We start from the raw sequence: 17,260 nt of genomic DNA, 5'->3' as shown, positions 1-17,260 counted from the left end.
TTCCCTTTGACCTACTTCCAAAACCTGCAGCATCTCTGTGTAGGCTTGACATGTCAAGTTGCTCTACCTGTGCTTTCACCATCTCCACCCCTGCACTGATCCCTCATTGGCCCAAACCAGAGGAAGGCGACTCCTTGCTCTGCCTCAGTTTTACCTACTTAAAAACTCCCTGTGTAAACAAGCCACATTTGACCAGGAGTTTGTCTACAGCCATCTGGAAAGGACCGTCAACCGATCACAAGACCAGGTAATTTACTGCGACGGATTGTGTTGGTACCGCCCTTTGTGTGTCCTCAAGTTTCGGCAACATTTAGCTGCTAGAATCCCCAGAATGGTTTGAACGCAACGGAAAGCCTTGAGCGAATCAGATTGAATTAGATAGATGCCACCACGTGCAGAAAAGGGGAGCTTACAAGGGCCTGTAAACCATGAGTAAAGATCTCCAGATCTTGGCTTCTGCTCCAACTATTTAACCTCAGAGGTTAAATGGCATTTTGAGGAACGTAGTTATGATGCTTGAACTCAGATCCGGTGCTCAGATGCCTGGATCCTGCAACCTGGAAATTCCCTAAACTTTTTTTTAATTATTATTCAATTTATAAAAAATCCATACAGGTAGTCCTCAACTTAGGACCACAACTGGGCCCCAGAATTTTTATTGCTAAGTGAGACATTTCTTAAACGGGTTTTCTCACATTTTGCGACTTTTCTTTGCCACAAGTTGTTAAGACGGTAACCGGGTTGTTAAGGGAATCTGGCTTCCCCATGGACTTTGCTTGTCAGAAGTTTGCAAAAGGGGATCACGTGACCCTGGCCGTCATAAAGATGAGTCAGTCGCCAGGCATCCAAATTTTGATCACGTGACCGTAGGGGATGCTGCGAGCGTGAAAAAACGGTCGGGTCACCTTTTTCAGTGACGTAACTTTGAATGGTTCCTAAGTGAACTGTTGTAAGTTGAGGACTATCTGTATTTTAATGACTTAAATCAGGGGTCCTCAAACTTGGCCACTTTAAGACTTGTGGACTTCAACTCCCAGGATTCCCCAGCCAGCCACAATCCGTCCCCAGCTGGCTGGGGAATCCTGGGAGTTGAAGTCCACAAGTCTTAAAGTGGCCAAGTTTGAGGATCCCTGACTTAAACGAACTGTGTCTTCTGCTTTTTTCTCCTCCTTGAGGAGAGTTCTCCAAAGTGGTCAGTGGCTGACCTCCAAGGATGGCACTGCGGGCAGTGCTCGACTTGCAACTATTCACTTAGTCACCATCCAAAGTTACAACGGCCCTGGAAAAAAGTGCCTTAAAACCTGGTCCTCACACCATTCTCACAGCATCCCCAAAGTCATGGGATCAATATTTGGGCACCTGTTGATTCGATTGGCATGTATTTATGATGATTGCAAAATGCCCAGATCACGTGATCGCCATTCGCAACCATTCGCAGCAGACTTCCGAGAAACCAGGTCAGTGGGAGTAGCCGGATTCGTTTAATGACTGCACGATTCACTTAACAACTGCTGAAATTTACATTAAAAGAAAGATTGTAAAATTGGGCAGCATTCACTTAACATCTGCCTTGGTTAACCACAAACATTCTGCTCCCAATTATATTTTAAGTCGAGAACGAGCTGTATCTCGGTATAAGTAGATCAAAACTTGATATACAGACGGTCCTTGACTTCGGATCACAATCCAGCCCCAAATTTCTGTGGCTAAGCACAACAGTTATTAAGCGAGTTTTGCCCCCTTTTTACGACATTTCTTGCGACTGTTGTTAAGTGAATCACTGCAGTTGTTAATGTCAACGCTGCCAACATTGGATATTTTTGCACTGACAACAGATGGAAATGTAGCCATCTTTTTCCCTTTCGCTTTTAGAGTTAGATGATGGTGGGAGGGGGGGACGTGAATGAGAATCCAGCTAGACATAACAACACTAAACCTAGCATGAGAATCAAGGTTATTGGGCCCAGAGCTGATAAAGAATTGGTGGGCTAGAGAGCTGGAGAGTTAGAGCTGGAACAACCTGCCTCCAGAAGTGGTGAATGCTCCAACACCGGAAGTTTTTAAGAAGAGACTGGACGGCCATTTGTCCAAAATGGTATAGGGTTTCCTGCCTGAGCAGGGGGTTGGACTAGATGACCTCCAAGGTCCCTTCCAACTTTATTATTATTATTATTATTATTATTATAAGCCCGCACTTCAAGCTTGGTGGAGCAGTGGGCTAATGCCTCCTTAAGTAACACCAGCTGCCTGCAATTAGTGCAGGTTCGCATCCCACCAGGCTCAAGGTTGACTCAGCCTTCCATCCTTCCGAGGTAGGTAAAATGAGGACCCAGATTGTTGGGGGGCAATTAAGCTGACTTTGTAATAATGCCGCTTGGGGTGTGTGTGTGAAAGCCCTAATAAGCAGGCATATACATAGAATGAAGGCTACTGCTAAGATTGTAAGCCGCCCTGAGTCTTCGGAGAAGGGCGGGATATAAATGGAATTTTTTTTAAAAAAAGCTAATTGGAGAATGTGATTTATGACTGTTAATTGGAGGAGGGAATTGTGCTTTGATACTATGTGCCCAGGGGAGGGGAATTCAGTTTTTGGCTTAGATTATGTAAGCGTCGACGTTATGCTACTGAAATAAAATATACTTTAAAGTAAACAATGCCTCAAAGTTCTTTTGAAGAGTTTCATCTGTCGGAACCATGACAGTTAAATTAGTAACACGGTTTTTAAGTGAATCTGGCTTCCCCATTGATTTTGCTTGTCAGAAAGTCACCAAAAGGGGATCACATGACACATACCCCGGGGACACTGAAAACCCGTCATAAATACACGGCCGTTGCAAAGTGTCTGGATTTAGACTGTGCGACCGCGGGAATGCTGCCACTGTTTCAGTGCTGTTGTAACTTCAAATGGTCACTAAATGAAGGATTGCAAATTGAAGGCATATGTAGACCAGGGGTGTCAAACGTGCTGGCCTGCAGGCTGAATGTGTCATGGGAAAACCGCGCCCGCCCCGTTGCCAGCAATGGGGGAAAAAAGTCGCGATACGTCGCGACACGTCGCGTGACGCTGCAAGTTTGACACCCCTGATCTAGACTTAATGGAAACAAATCAATAGCCCAGCCCACCTCACAAGGTTGTTGTTGGGAAAATAGGAGGAGGAAGAATGTTTGTTGGGTATTTTCGTTGCCCTGAGTTATTTGTAAAAGTATAAAGTTGGATGACAGAATGATACAAAGATTGACAGATAGATAGATACAGGGCTATTTTTGTCATAGAACGCCCAGAACGGAGTTCCGGCACCTTTTTTGGATGGAACCTTGTAGGGTAGGCAAGGCAGGTTGTATGACAAGTGTGAGTTCCGGCACCTTTTTATTTTACAAAAAAAAACACTAGATAGATAGATAGATAGATAGATAGATAGATAGATAGATAGATAGATAGATAGATAGATAGATAGACAGAGAGAGAGAGAGAGAGAGAGAGAGAGAGAGAGAGAGAGAGAGAGAGAGAGAGAGAGAGAGAGAGAGAGAGAGATACAGTGGTGGGATTCAAATAGGTGAACAGCTGGTTCTTTGTGTGGGGATGTCGCTTCCAGAAGTCCATTCTGGGGCTGGGCAACAAAACATTAGCTACCGGTTCTGCCGAAGTGGTGCAAACCGGCTGAATCCCACCAGTAGATAGATAGATAGATTGATAGCGATAGATAGATAGATAGATAGATAGATAGAGAGAGAGAGAGAGAGAGAGAGAGAGAGAGAGAGAGACAGACAGACAGACAGACAGACAGACAGACAGACAGACAGACAGACAGACAGACAGTGCTAGCATTTTTCATTTTTCATTTGACTCGGATGACATACGCAATGGGCTTTTCAGAAAATGATTCAGCTGCAAGAGACCAACACTACAGGAGAGCTGCAAACTTTCGCAACTGATGTGTGTTTGTTGTGTCAAATGCATTTGTTGGGCCTCCAGGACTGCAAAAGTCTTTGCTCTGATCCAGCAACATTTCCTTTCAAAAATCTATAGTTGGGACAGCAATGTGGCATTGGCTGTGCCTAGGGATAATCTACCTCAAATTATTAATTGCACAACATAATTAACCCAGGAAGTTCACGTTCTTGCTCCCAGCTTCTTTGAGGGACGTCTCCAAGGCACCTGGTTAGCTAAGATGGAGTCTAGGAAGACCAATTATTAGTATTTTTTTTGGCTGAAAATGTAAAGCACACAAGTTGAGAGTTACTGGATAAAATCCTCCATGCGTAGGTGCAGTGTACCTTCAATAACTACCTGCTATGGGTGAGCAACCTCAGAATGCTTCCGCCTCACCGCTCAGCTGGATTTTGCAGATCAGATGTACAGTTTGGGCGTGCAGGAATGTTTTGGACCAAGTAATCTGTCGCAAGTAATCTGGAATTTGTTGTGAAGTAACCCGTTTTTCCAAACATCCGCCCCCAATTTTTGTCCTGTTAAGCAACTCCACAACACCAGCACGCAAGGTTGCGCATGGCCTTCTTGTGACATCCTCCATTGCGCCATCCCTTCCTTCCACGGGAGAGAGAAGAAGGAAAGATGCCTTCAGAAGAAAGGTGGTGAAATGGAGCGAAGCTCACTGAACAAACGTCTCACTTAGCGACGTCAATTTGGGGGCTGAGTTGTGGTCATAAGTCAAGGACTGCCTGCGGTTGAGGATGAGAAAATAAGAGTTTTCCCCCCACTGGAGAGCGGTCCCATGCAGCAGCTCCAACTTTGATTCACTCGCCTGGATGAACATCAGCTGGATGGTTGCTGCGTGGGCAACATGGAGCAGAAACAACTGTCCCACAGGTCACATTGTCCCTCGGCTTCCTCTTGCTCTTTCTCCCTCCCTCACCCTGAGGTCAATTTCAGGAACTTGCCCAGGCAAAAACGGGCTGCGCCAGTTTGTAAACTTCACGAGGGATTTTGCACGCCACCCAATGCTGGCTGTGTCGATCATTGTCCACGGGATTCGGTTTCTATACAGTTTGCAATCCCTACCTTGTCTTCTCAACCCTTGATATCTGAAGAGCTGGACTTCTGGCTTGGGTACCACCTCTTGGAAGATCTGGAATGGATTGGTTGGCTGGTTTGATCTATGCCCATGCATGTCCACGCCTTCCCACATGCTGGAGGATCCACTCTGATCACGCCCTGTAGCAGTTCATAGGTCTCCACGGTATACAGGACGAAAAAAATAAATGTTACACGCTTACCGGATGGATGGCATAGGGGACAAAGCTGTTGCAAAATCTGGTGGAAAGGAAGGAGGGAGGGAGGGAGGGAGGGAGGGAGGGAGGGAGGGAAGGAAGGAAGGAAGGAAGGAAGGAAGGAAGGAAGGAAGGAAGGAAGGAATTAAATTAAACTATGAATTGGTCTCTCTTTCAGTTAAACCAGAGTTCCTGATGGCCACGGAAGGGGAGAACCAGAAGGCTACAAAGGCTGAGGTCAGATTCCAAACTCTTCTTTCAGGGAACGATGGTTGTTACCATGAATACTGTTGAATTGTTTGCGAAGTCCACTGGGGGCTGTAAGCCGAGGATTACCCATACTGTGACGGTTGTAAGTGTGAGGACCGGCCATAAGTCGCTTGTAACCTTGAACAGTTGCTAAATGAGTGGTTGTAAGCTGAGGACTGCCCATACTGTGATGGTCGTAAGTGTGAGGACCGGCCATGAGCCGCTCGTAACCTTGAACAATCGCTAAACGAGTGGTTCTAAGCCGAGGACTACCCATACTGTGACGGTTGTAGGTGTGAGGACCGGCCATAAGTCACTTATAACCTTGAACAGTTGCTAAACGAGTGGTCGTAAGCTGAGGACTGCCCATACTGTGACAGTCATAAGTGCGAGGCCTGGCCATAAGTCACTCGTAACCTCAAACAGTCGCTAAACGAGTGATTCTAAGCCAAGGACCACCCATACTGTGACGGTTGTAAGTGTGAGGACCGGCCATAAGCCACTCGTAACCTCAAACAGTCGCTAAACGAGTCATTGTCAACAAGCCGAGGACGACCCATATCGGCAGGGTCGCAAGGCTCAGCAAGAGTGGCGGGAAGATCCCCAGAGGGAGAACACTCCCATCAGCCCCAGCCACAAAGGGAAACACCCAGAAGTTGATGGGAGGTGTAGTCTGGGCACTCTAGAAGCCCCCGGGAAAGCCGCCGGTCTCTGGCCGGGGGATCCCACCTGAGATCAGTTTTCTCACTTCCCTCCAGAATATCGTGACCCGGGTCACCAGCCTCCCCTTGGTCAGCTCTGCGTTCGACCTTTGGTCCTCCGTGTACCAGTATGCCAAGAAGACCTACCCCTGCGTCAACACCGCCTGCAACATTGTCGAGCTGGTGGCCGCCGTGGCCGTGGGCAGCGCCCGAGGGGGCGCCCAGCCTCTCCTGCCCCACCTTGAACCCCAGAGTGAGTCCACAAACACTGCCTTGAAAGAGTCCGGCTGGCTGCTTGGGGCTCCCTTCTGCAGCCTTTCCAGTTTCAAGTGCCACTTTGAACTGCCGCCGTCAAGTTTCTAGTCCTCATGGCACAAACGTTTCTTGGCCGGCCCTGTTTTGGCCTCATCTTCCAGGCTTCTCTCTCTCCTTCCTGTGAAGAGAATATGTCAGACTTTTTCATCTTTTCCACCTTTCTTCTGCTTGGCAGTTTAATTCAGGGGGGTTTTACCTCCTGCGACACCTTCCCTCGACCCCAACCCCAAAATGATCATGATCTAACAAGTGAGCAGAACATAATAATAACAATAACAATGATGATGATGATGTTGTTGTTGGAAGGGACCTTGGAGGTCATCTAGTCCAACCTTTTCCCTCTCTGGAGCAAAGTTGAAAGGCCCTCAGTCTGCGCAGTTCTGTAAAATATCCGGTAAAAACCTTTTCACAAAAATCCTTGTTTGCAAACCGCTGAAACTAGCCTGTTTATAAATCCAAAGTCATCTATAACTCTCGTCTTTTCTCCCTTCAACTCCGGCTTTACAAATAAACCCAGTCCCCTTTTCTTTTATAAAAGAGGATGCACCATTTTCGCTCTTTGCACAAGAGTCAGGCCTAAATAATTTTAAATAAATCATAACATGTGAGGTATGTGTTTTCTTTTTAATCTAGTTGTAAGAATAGAATAGAGCTGGAGGGGACCTTGGAGGTCTTCTAGTCCAGCCCCCTGCTCAAGCAGGAGAACCTATACCATCTCAGACAAGTGACTGTCTAGCTAGCCTCTTCTTAAAAACCTCCAGTGATGGAGCGCCCACGGTTTCTGGTGGCAAGCTGTTCCACTGGTTAACTGTCCTCACTGTCAGGAAGTTTCTCCTTAGTTCCAGGTTGCTTCTCTCCTTGACCAGTTTCCAACCATTGTTTCTCGTCCTTCCCTCTGGTGCTTTGCAGAATAACGTGGCCCCCTCGTCTTTGTGGCAGCCCCTCAGATACTGGAAAACTGCTATCATGTCTCCCCTATTTCTTCTTTTCTTTAGACTGGCCAAACCCAAGTCCTGCAACTGGATTCAGACGGAAACATAGTGTGAGGCTGGTTTGACTTAACGCCAAAAGTTTAAAAATTGTGTTTTTTTTTCCTTCCTTCCTAGTTGCAACCGTGAACGACTATGCTTGCAAGGGTTTGGACAAGCTGGAGGAAAAACTGCCAATTCTTCATCAACCAACTTACCAGGTGACATAAATTAGCAAAGTTCCCACAACACACCTTGCTGGCTGGGGAATTCTGGGAGTTGAAGTCCACACATCTTCCTCCAGGTTGAGAAACATTGCTCTCTAGAGCTGGGGTCTTCAAACTTGGCCCTTTTCTGACTGGTGGACTTCAACTCCCAGAATTCCTGAGCCAGCATGGCTGACCGTGCCTGGTTGAAGAATTCTGGGAGTTGAAGTCCACAAGTCAGAAAAGGGCCAGATTTGAAGACCCCCTACTCTAGAGCAGATGTGGGAAACTATGGCCCTTTTATGACTTGTGGACTTCAACTCCCAGCATTCCTCAGCCAGCCACGCTCAGCCATGCTGGCTCAGGAATTCTGGGAGTTGAAGTCCACAAGTCAGAAAAGGGCCATACCTGTAGTTCTCCCCCTCCCCTGCTCTAGAGGGTTGAAACTTTAGTAATCCACAACTTACAACCACAACAGAGCCGAAAAACTGATGTTGCTAAGTGAGAAATGCATTAGGTTTTGCCCTATTTTACAACTTTTCTCGCCACATTTCTGAAGTGACTCGCTGCAGTTGTTAAGTTGGTAACCCGGTTGTTAAATGAATCTGGTTTCCCCCCCAGTGACTTTACTGGTTGGAAGGTCACAAAAGGGGATCATGTGACCGTCATAAATACTAGTCAGTTGCCAAGCCTCTGAATTTTGATCCCGTAACCGCGGGGTTGCTGCGATGGTCGTAAGTGTGAAAAACGGTCCTAAGTCCCTTTTTTTCCAGTGCCGTCGCAACTTCGAACGGTCTTAAATCAAGGACTGCTTCTCACTTGCTCCAGAGGATAAATAGATAAATAGGGCAAAAAGTCACGAATCGGGATATAGATTAGAGGTTGATAGGACCTTTCTTGATGGTTAGATCTCTCCGTCAGTGGAAGAGGTTACTGCAAGGAGAGGCTCCCTCCTCGTGACAGGAGTTTTCGTCATAGAGTGAATCAGTGCCATCTGCAGAGCGTTGGACTAGATGACCTCAGAGCTCCCTTTCCACCCTATGATTCCAGAGATTCTTTTTAAAAGGTGCAATTAAAAGACAAGGGAGGAAAGAAACAAGGCGAAACATATATATATATATGTCGAATCCCGAGTGCCACGTAACAGAGTGAGCGCCTGTTACTCATCCCAGCTTCTGCCAACCTAGCAGTTCGAAAGCACGTCAAAATGCAAGTAGAAAAATAGGGACCACTCTGGTGGGAAGGTAACAGCATTCCGTGCGCCTTTGGCGTCTAGTCATGCCGGCCACATGACCACGGAGACGTCCTCGGACAAGCGCTGGCTCTTTGGCTTTGAAACGGAGATGAGCACTGGCCCTTTTGGATGGAACCTTGTAGGGTAGGCAAGGTGGGTTGTATGACATGTGTGAGTTCCGGCATCTTTTTCTTTTACAAAAAAAGCACTGTGTGTGTATATATATATATATATATATATTCCCCAGCAATTAACATCTGGATAAACAAGAAATTGAATCTGATAACGATGCAGTGAAGGAACTCCACCCCAGGGCTGGCCGAATTCCTACCTCTCGAGAACTTGTAATATATTATAATATCTGTAACGAGATCGTGATAGGAAAATTATCAGCAAACGTAATGCGTAGGGAGATGCTCACTCATCCACGTCCGGGTTGTCCCAAATTTGCTTTTGTTCAGGAGGCAACTGGACTTTCTTGTTTTTCCTTTGAAGACGTTTCGCTTCTCCTCCGAGAAGCTTCTTCAACTCTGACTGGATGCTGAGGAATGGGAGGATTTACACTCCTTGCAGACAGCTGGTCATTTGCATCCTTTTAGAGAGTCGTTGAGGCCACTTGGAGGCTTATGTGCATCCTCGGGGTCACCTGTGTGGTGCAAATGGGTGTGGAGCCTTCTTGGAGCTGCTGAAAGGACCGTGTTGCAGACGGGAGACGGACGATGTCGTATCACAGATAAACCTCCAAGTGGCCTCAACGACTTTCTAAAAGGATGCAAATGACCAGCTGTCTGCAAGGAGCATAAATCCTTCCCTTCCGCACCATCCAGTCAGAGCTGAAGAAGTTTCTTGGAGGAGAAGCGAAACATCTTCAAAGGAAAAAAAAGGAAGTCCAGTTGCCTCCTGGAAAAAAACAACCACCTTTGGGATATCAGCAAGCTTCACTCCTCCTTATACTGATGACGTGACCTAGCAGGGGAATGAAACGTCTACAGGAAAACCATCCACGTTACAGAATCCCGCAGACCCACCACATTCTTGGAAATACAGGTAGTCCTCAACGTACAACCGTAACAAAGCCAGTTCATTACAGTCACAAGTTGGGACAGTCATAAAGCGGGTCACTCGCACGATCCACCCGATTTTACAACCTTATTGGGGGAGCCATTTAAATAAACGCTGCAGTTGTTAGATGAACACTGCCATCATTAAGCGAACCACGGTTAGCTACGGGCACAGTTTTGCTGAAAACTGGATGTAATTTCCCTTTTTTTGACAAAACCGTCATAAACCACAGCCACTTGACTGATCCGACTTACGCCCGTCACAACATACAACTGTAATCGGCAGACTCCATTACAATCGTGTTGAAGATTACCGCTGCGGGGGGTGGGGGGGAGTGACATCGGAACTTTAGAACTGGGTTGCAACTCAATTTTTTCAGGTAGGTCATAGCTTTGAATGGTCGCTAAGTGATCGGTTATAAGTGGAGGACTCTTTGTATATTTTACTCAGTGGCTCCAGAGTTATTCTCTGATTTCAACTGGAGTTTTCCACTCAACCAGTTTCTGGTTTTTGCACAAAAATTTACAAAAATAGGATAGAATATAAAATAGAATATGGGATAGGATAGGATAGGATAGGATAGGATAGGATAGGATAGGATAGGATAGGATAGGATAGGATAGGATAGGATAGGATAGGATAGGATAGGATATAAAATAGAATATGGGATAGGATAGGATAGGATAGGATAGGATAGGATAGGATAGGATAGGATAGGATAGGATAGGATATAAAATAGAATATGGGATAGGATAGGACATAAAATAGAATATGGGATAGGATAGGATAGGATAGGATAGGATAGGATAGGATAGGATAGGATAGGATAGGATAGGATAGGATAGGATATAAAATAGAATATGGGATAGGATAGGATAGGATAGGATAGGATAGGATAGGATAGGATAGGATAGGATAGGATAGGATAGGATATAAAATAAAATATGGGATAGGATAGGATAGGATAGGATAGGATATAAAATAGAATATGGGATAGGATAGGATATAAAATAGAAATGGAATAGGATAGGATACAGAATAGAATATAGGATAGAATGGGATAGGATAAAATAGGATAGGATAGGATAGGATAGGAAATAAAATAGAATATGGGATAGAACAGAACAGAACAGAATAAAATAACAACATTACTGTCATTTTATTTTATTTATTTATTTATTTATTAAATTTTTATACCGCCCTTCTCCCGAAGGACTCAGGGCGGTGTACAGGGCAATAAATAAAAGGTAAAGGTTCCCCCGCACATGCGTGCTAGTCGTTTCCGACTCTAGGGGCCGGTGCTCATCTCCGTTTCAAAGCCGAAGAGCCAGCGCTTGTCCGAGGACGTCTCCGTGGTCATGTGGCCGGCATGACTAGACGCCAAAGGCGCACGGAACGCAGCGCTTGTCCGAGGACGTCTCCGTGGTCATGTGGCCGGCATGACTAGACGCCAAAGGCGCACGGAACGCTGTTACCTTCCCACCGTAGTGGTCCCTATTTTTCTACTTGCATTTTTACGTGCTTTCGAACTGCTAGGTTGGCAGAAGCTGGGACGAGTAACAGGCGCTCACTCTGTTACGCGGCACTCGGGATTCGACCCGCCAAACTGCCGACCTTCCGATCGACAAGCTCAGCGTCCTAACCCACTGAGCCACCGCGTCCCTATGGGCAATAAATATCAGAATATAAATACAAAAGTTAAAAAAGAAGTTAAAAAGAATTAAATAATCATGCCCAATATAATACAATAATTAAAACTATGTTAAAATTAGATTTTAAATGTATACTAATCAGCATACTTTAAAAGGAGATGTTGTTTCATACATATATGAATTCATCTGCAGGTTGTCCTAGATGACCGGCCAGCCTTGCTGGACCCATTCCAGAGTCCCAAATCTTTGGGATATGAAAGTGGCCGACATCTTCCCATCTCGGGACTCGAATGGGGGGAACCTTCCTTGCTCCTGAATTCCCACCAAATGACTCCCGCTCGGCCTTTGACCTCCATCCCTCCTCCTCCTTCTAGGTCTTTGAAGACGGCGTCACCCTGACCAAGACGGTGGTTTCTTCCACCGTCCAGGCAGCTGGCGAAGCCAAGGGCCGTGTGACCCAGAAAGTGACCGCAGCTGTTGGCCTTACCAAGGACATCGTCCAAGACGGCATCACCTTGACCAAATCCGTGGTGAACTCCACCGTCTCCACGGCCCGGAACGCCGCCAGTGAAGCCAAGGGTCTCGTGACTCACCGAGCGGCTGACGTGGTCAAGCTGGGCAAGGAGACTCTCAATGAAGGCGTTGACCTGACCCGATCAGTGGTGTCCACCACAGTCAACGCCGCCCGTCAAGTGCAGAGCTCGGGGGCTCTCCAGGAAGGGGTGGAGATGGCCACGTTGTTCCAGCAAGCCATGGCCAGCGGGGTGGACAACATGTTGGATAAGACGGAGGAGATGGTGGACTACTACCTTCCTGTGTCTGAAGAAGAGCTGGGTAAGAGTGGAGGCGCCACGTTCTCGAACACGACACCTGATCATTACCTAATCCAGGCCGTCCTCGACTTACAACAGTTCATTTAGTGACCATTCAAAGTTACAACCGCCCTCAAACAAGTGACTTAGGACCGCTTTCCACACTTAATGCCCGTTGCAGCATCCGCCACAGTCAGGTGATTTATATCCCGAGGCTTGACAACCGGCTCGTACGTACGACAGTCGCAGCATCCTGGGGTCGCACGATCCCCTTTGGCGACCTTCTGACAAGCGAAGTCCGTGGGGGAAGCCAGATTCACTAAGTGACCGTGTCACCAGCTTAAATGGAAAGTAAAATGGGGCAAAACTCACTGAAGAAATTTCTCCCTTAGCAACATAAATTTGGGACTCGATTGTGGTTGTAAGTCGAGGACTGCCTGTGATCACTACTGTCACGACCACCCCATTTGCTTAGCAACCGCTGTAAAATAGTTTCTAAGAACAGGTCCGGTCACGTCGTAGACCCTGGAAAGTGGAGGAGCAGCCCCTGTAGCTAGGCCAGGAGTAGGCAACCTTGGCTTTTTTATGACTCGTGGACTTCAACTCCCAGAATTCCTGAGCCAGCCATGCTGAGGGGAAAGGGAGAGGTTTCCATGCTGAGTCATGTTGGCTCAGGAATTCTGGGAGTTGAAGTCCACAAATCATAGAGATGGCAAGGTTGGCCTAGGGCAGGGGTAGGCAACCTTGGCTCTTTTATGACTCGTGGACTTCAACTCCCAGAATTCCTGAGCCAGCCACACTGAGGGGAAAGGGAGAGGTTTCTAAGCTGAGCCATGTTGGCTCAGGAATTCTGGGAGTTGAAGTCCACGAGTCATGAAGGGGCCAAGGTTGCCTACCCCAGGCCTATACGCTAAACCAGGGGTCTTCAAACTTGGCCCTTTTATGACTTGTGGACTTCAACTCCCAGAATTCCTGAGCCAGCATGGGGGAACTATGGCTCCTTTGTGACTCGTGGACTTCAACTCCCAGAATTCCTGAGCCCGCCATGCTGAGGGGAAAAGGAGATGTTTCCATGCTGAGTCATGCTGGCTCAGGAATTCTGGGAGAGCCAAGGTTGCCTACCCCTGGGCTAAGAGAGAGGTTTGCCTTCTCCACTGCAGGAGGATTTCGGCCTCCCTGCAGCATTTGTCAGCTTCACAAGCACGTTGTTCCCTTAGCAACCAGCACAAGAGAGATCCTAAAAATAGTTTTGTCACCTGGTGACCCACTTTGAGACCATGTGACCCAAATTGCCATGTTCAATTATGGTCAAAAGTCGAGGACTGCCTATATAAATGTATACAATCAGTCAATAAGGCCCCGGTTTAGGGGACGCTGAAATCAGTTCTCCCAAAATCTCTGTACCCATCTTTCTTTCTTTTTTTTTCTTTTTTTTAATCCCATTTATATCCAGCCCTTCTCCGAAGACTCAGGGCGGCTTACAATCTAAGAAGCACAAATCAATGTGCTTAGCACATTTCTTTTTTTCTTTTTTTCTTTTTCTTTCTTTCTTTCTTTCTTTCTTTCTTTCTTTCTTTCTTTCTTTCTTTCTTTCTTTCTTTCTTTCTTTCTCCCTCCCTTTTCTTCTTTTTCTTTTTCATTTTTTCCTTCCTTTCTTTCTTTTCCATTTTTTCCTCTTCCTCTCTCCCTCCTTTCTTTCTTTTTCTTTTTCATTTTTCCTTTTCTTTCCCTTCCTTCCTTCCTTTCTCTTTGTCTTTTTCATTTTTTCCTTCCTTCCTTTTCTTCTTCTTCTTTCTTTCTTTCTTTCTTTCTTTCTTTCTTTCTTTCTTTCTTTCTTTCTTTCTTCTTTCTTTCTTGTCTTTTCTTCTTTTTCTTTTCTTTCCTTCCTTCCTTCCTTCCTTCCTTCCTTCCTTCCTTCCTTCCTTCCTTCCTTCCTTCCTTCCTTCCTTCCTTCCTTCCTTCCCTTTCTTGTGGGCCAGCCCTCTCATCCACAGGCAAATCATGAGATAAACAAATTTGGGGAAACTAACCACATAAAACTTGAAGGTGGAAAGGCTGGGATGAATTCAGGGTTTTTAGAGCCCTGGGGCTGGGGGTGGGTGGGGAGGGGGCTGATCCTTCCTGGGCAGGGAGGGCACCTGTTCACACCTGCTTTCTCAAACTCTCTGCAGCCCAGCTGGCCACCGAGGTCCACGGCGTCAGCCAGGCTGCCCTGGACCAGCAGCAGAGGGAGCAGAGTTATTTTGTCCGCCTGGGGTCCCTTTCCAGCAAGCTTCGTTCCCGCGTCTACCGACATTCCCTGAATCGGCTTCATGTGGTCCAGGAAAAGACTCAGGACATGCTCGCCCAGCTCCAGTATGTGATTAACCTGGTAAGCCAGCCCTGGGTTCAAATCAGCCAGGATGCAGTGCAAGCCAAGGTACGGGTAATCCTCGACTTACTACAGCTCGTTTAGCGACCGTCCAAAGTTAGAATGGCACTGAAGAAAAGTGACGTACGACCACATTTTACACTTAGCGACCCTTGCAGCATCCAGGTGGTCATTGGGGGTTCGGGGCGGGGTCGTGTTCTGAGCTGCGATGGCCTGCTTTATAATGGCTATCACGACTTACACTCGCAGGTTTAGTTACGGCTGTAAGTCGAGGACTGCCTTTCCTCGGGTTACAAACGGAGTATTATTGCATTGCTTTCTTAAATTGTTTTGATTTCTGTTGGGCTGGCAGGTGGAACACTTCAAAAGCAGCGCGGGGAGTCAATTCCAGGAAGCACAACAGAAACTTAGCCAAATTTTGCTTAAATGGACCCAAATTCAGCCGGAAGAGGATCAGGAGGGAAGAAAGAAAGAAAACGTCCCACAGCAGGTATTCTATGCTTCCGACTACAGTTAGTTCTCGACTTACGACCAAGTGGGTTTATTGCATGTTAAACTATTGTTCGTTGCAGTTTCCACCCCCCAAATTTGGCTGCTTTAAGATACGTGGACTTCAACTCCCAAAATTCCCCAGCCAGCTATGCGGCTGCGGAATTCTGGGAGATGAAGTCCACCCATCTGAAAGTTACTGGGGTTAAGAAACACCGTCATAGAGACTATGGGGGTCCAGGAGCATGGGTGTGCGTGTACTTCGATGTTATCTCTATCAGCTTTCTGCAGCTTTCCACTTCGACCTTTCCTGCAGGAGCCAGGAGCGTAGCTGGCTGGGGAAGATATGTGGACTTCGACTCCCAGAATTCCCCAGCCAGCTATGCTGACTGGGGAATTCTGGGAGTCGAAGTCCACCCATCTTCAAGAGGCCATATTTGAAAAACAATGGTTCATTGCAAGTCACAATCCCTCATGCATCACACTTGTTGCGATGCACACCTGTTGCGACGCTCGAAATTTGTCCTCCGCAGGTCGAGCCGATGACTTTGGCCATGTTGCGATCCCTCATCCAAGATCTGAGTCCTGCTTACACCTGGCTGATGTCCACCGTGGAAGCGCTGCCCAGGAGCCTCCGGGACAGAGTGGACCACATCCAGAGTAGCTTCCACCAGCTCTATCACGCCTTTTCTTCCGCTGAGTCCTTCCGGGATCTGCCCTCCGGCCTCCTTGCCCAGAGCCAGGAGACTATCGCCCAAGCCCGAGAGGTTCTCCGCACGTTGGCCGAACACCTCGTCCAGATCACCCCTCTGAATTGGGTCGTGGGGCCCTTCCGATCCCAGGAAGGAGGATCGGGAACCCCGCAGGAGGAGAGCAGGACAGCGAAGGTGAAGGAGACGGGCAAAGAGGCCAGGGCATCCTCGGAGAAGGTGGCAGCTAAGAGGGTGAAGAGGATGGAGAAGGCAACAGAGGAGGACCCGAGAGAGTCCACAGAGGCGATGGGGGCCTTGAAGGAGCTGCTGGCGGGGTCGGAGAGGGCCCCCCAAGAGAAGAACTCAGAGTAAGGAGAGGCAAAGTCTCCAGGGGTATCCACAAGGCCTGGTCAAAAGTCTCCAGGGGTTGACCACAACAGAGCTTTGATGGCCTCATTGGGACCACCTTCTTCTTTGACCAGACCCTGCGGACATCCCTGGGAGCCTCTGAAGGGCCGGGCAAGTTGCCGTAAAAGTTTTGCAGCCCTTCCTCCCCAACTACGATGCCAGCCCCCAAACCCCAAAAGTGGAGGCCTTCTCCCCAAAAGTCAAATGAAGGAGACCCAATTTCCAAGAGGGGAACTCCAGTCCCTGTGGAAAGAGAAACAGGAAAGCTAAAAGCTTGCCGAGAGAGAGATCTGCTCGGATCCATCTTTCCTTCTCCCCAAAGGGACCCAGATCCCACTTTCCATCCTAGGGCTCCATTGTGTTAATTTCCAAGGAAGCCCATCTTAGAACTCTGCTTTGATTCAGAACTGCAACCAAAATAGAACGGAACGGAACAGAACATAACCTGGAAGAGACCTTGGAGGTCCTCTAGTCCAGCCCCCTGTTCAAGCAGGAGAACCTATACCAGGGGTAGGCAACCTTGGCTCTTTTATGACTCGTGGACTTCAATTCCCAGAATTCCTGAGCCAGCATGGCTCAGCATGGCCTGGCTCAGGAATTCTGGGAGTTGAAGTCCACGAGTCATAAAAGAGCCGAGGATGCCTACCCCTGGTCTAACCTCTTCTTAAAAACCTCCAGTGATGGAGGTTTTCAAGAAGAGATTGGACAACCATTTGTCCTGAAGGGTTTTCCTGCTTGAGCAAGAGGTTAGACTAGAAGACATCTAAGATCCCTTCCAGCTCTACTATTGGGTTATTTGTCTGGAATGGTGTAGGTCTCCTGTTTCAGCAAGGGGGTTGGACTAGAAGACCCCCAAGGTGCCTTCCAGCTTGGTT

At 47.4% G+C, this 17,260-nt stretch overlaps 1 protein-coding gene across 1 annotated transcript; it reads left to right on the top strand.

Moving 5' to 3' along the window:
• Positions 1–5,421: 5,421 nt before the first annotated feature.
• LOC308660539 (perilipin-3-like) lies at positions 5,422–16,349 on the top strand (the record flags this gene model as incomplete). Its single annotated transcript, XM_081314943.1, has 7 exons — positions 5,422–5,463; positions 6,234–6,429; positions 7,598–7,680; positions 11,988–12,447; positions 14,597–14,796; positions 15,149–15,286; positions 15,819–16,349. The coding sequence occupies 7 exons, from the start codon at positions 5,422–5,424 to the stop codon at positions 16,347–16,349; spliced, it is 1,650 nt and encodes a 549-aa protein (XP_081171069.1).
• Between the last annotated feature and the right edge of the window lie 911 nt (positions 16,350–17,260).

This window comes from Vipera berus, assembly GCF_964194415.1.
Source record: "Vipera berus genome assembly, chromosome: 1".
NCBI lineage: Eukaryota > Metazoa > Chordata > Lepidosauria > Squamata > Viperidae > Vipera > Vipera berus.
The sequence above is the reverse complement of the archived record's forward strand: the minus strand, read 5'-3'. Positions and strand labels throughout refer to the sequence as shown.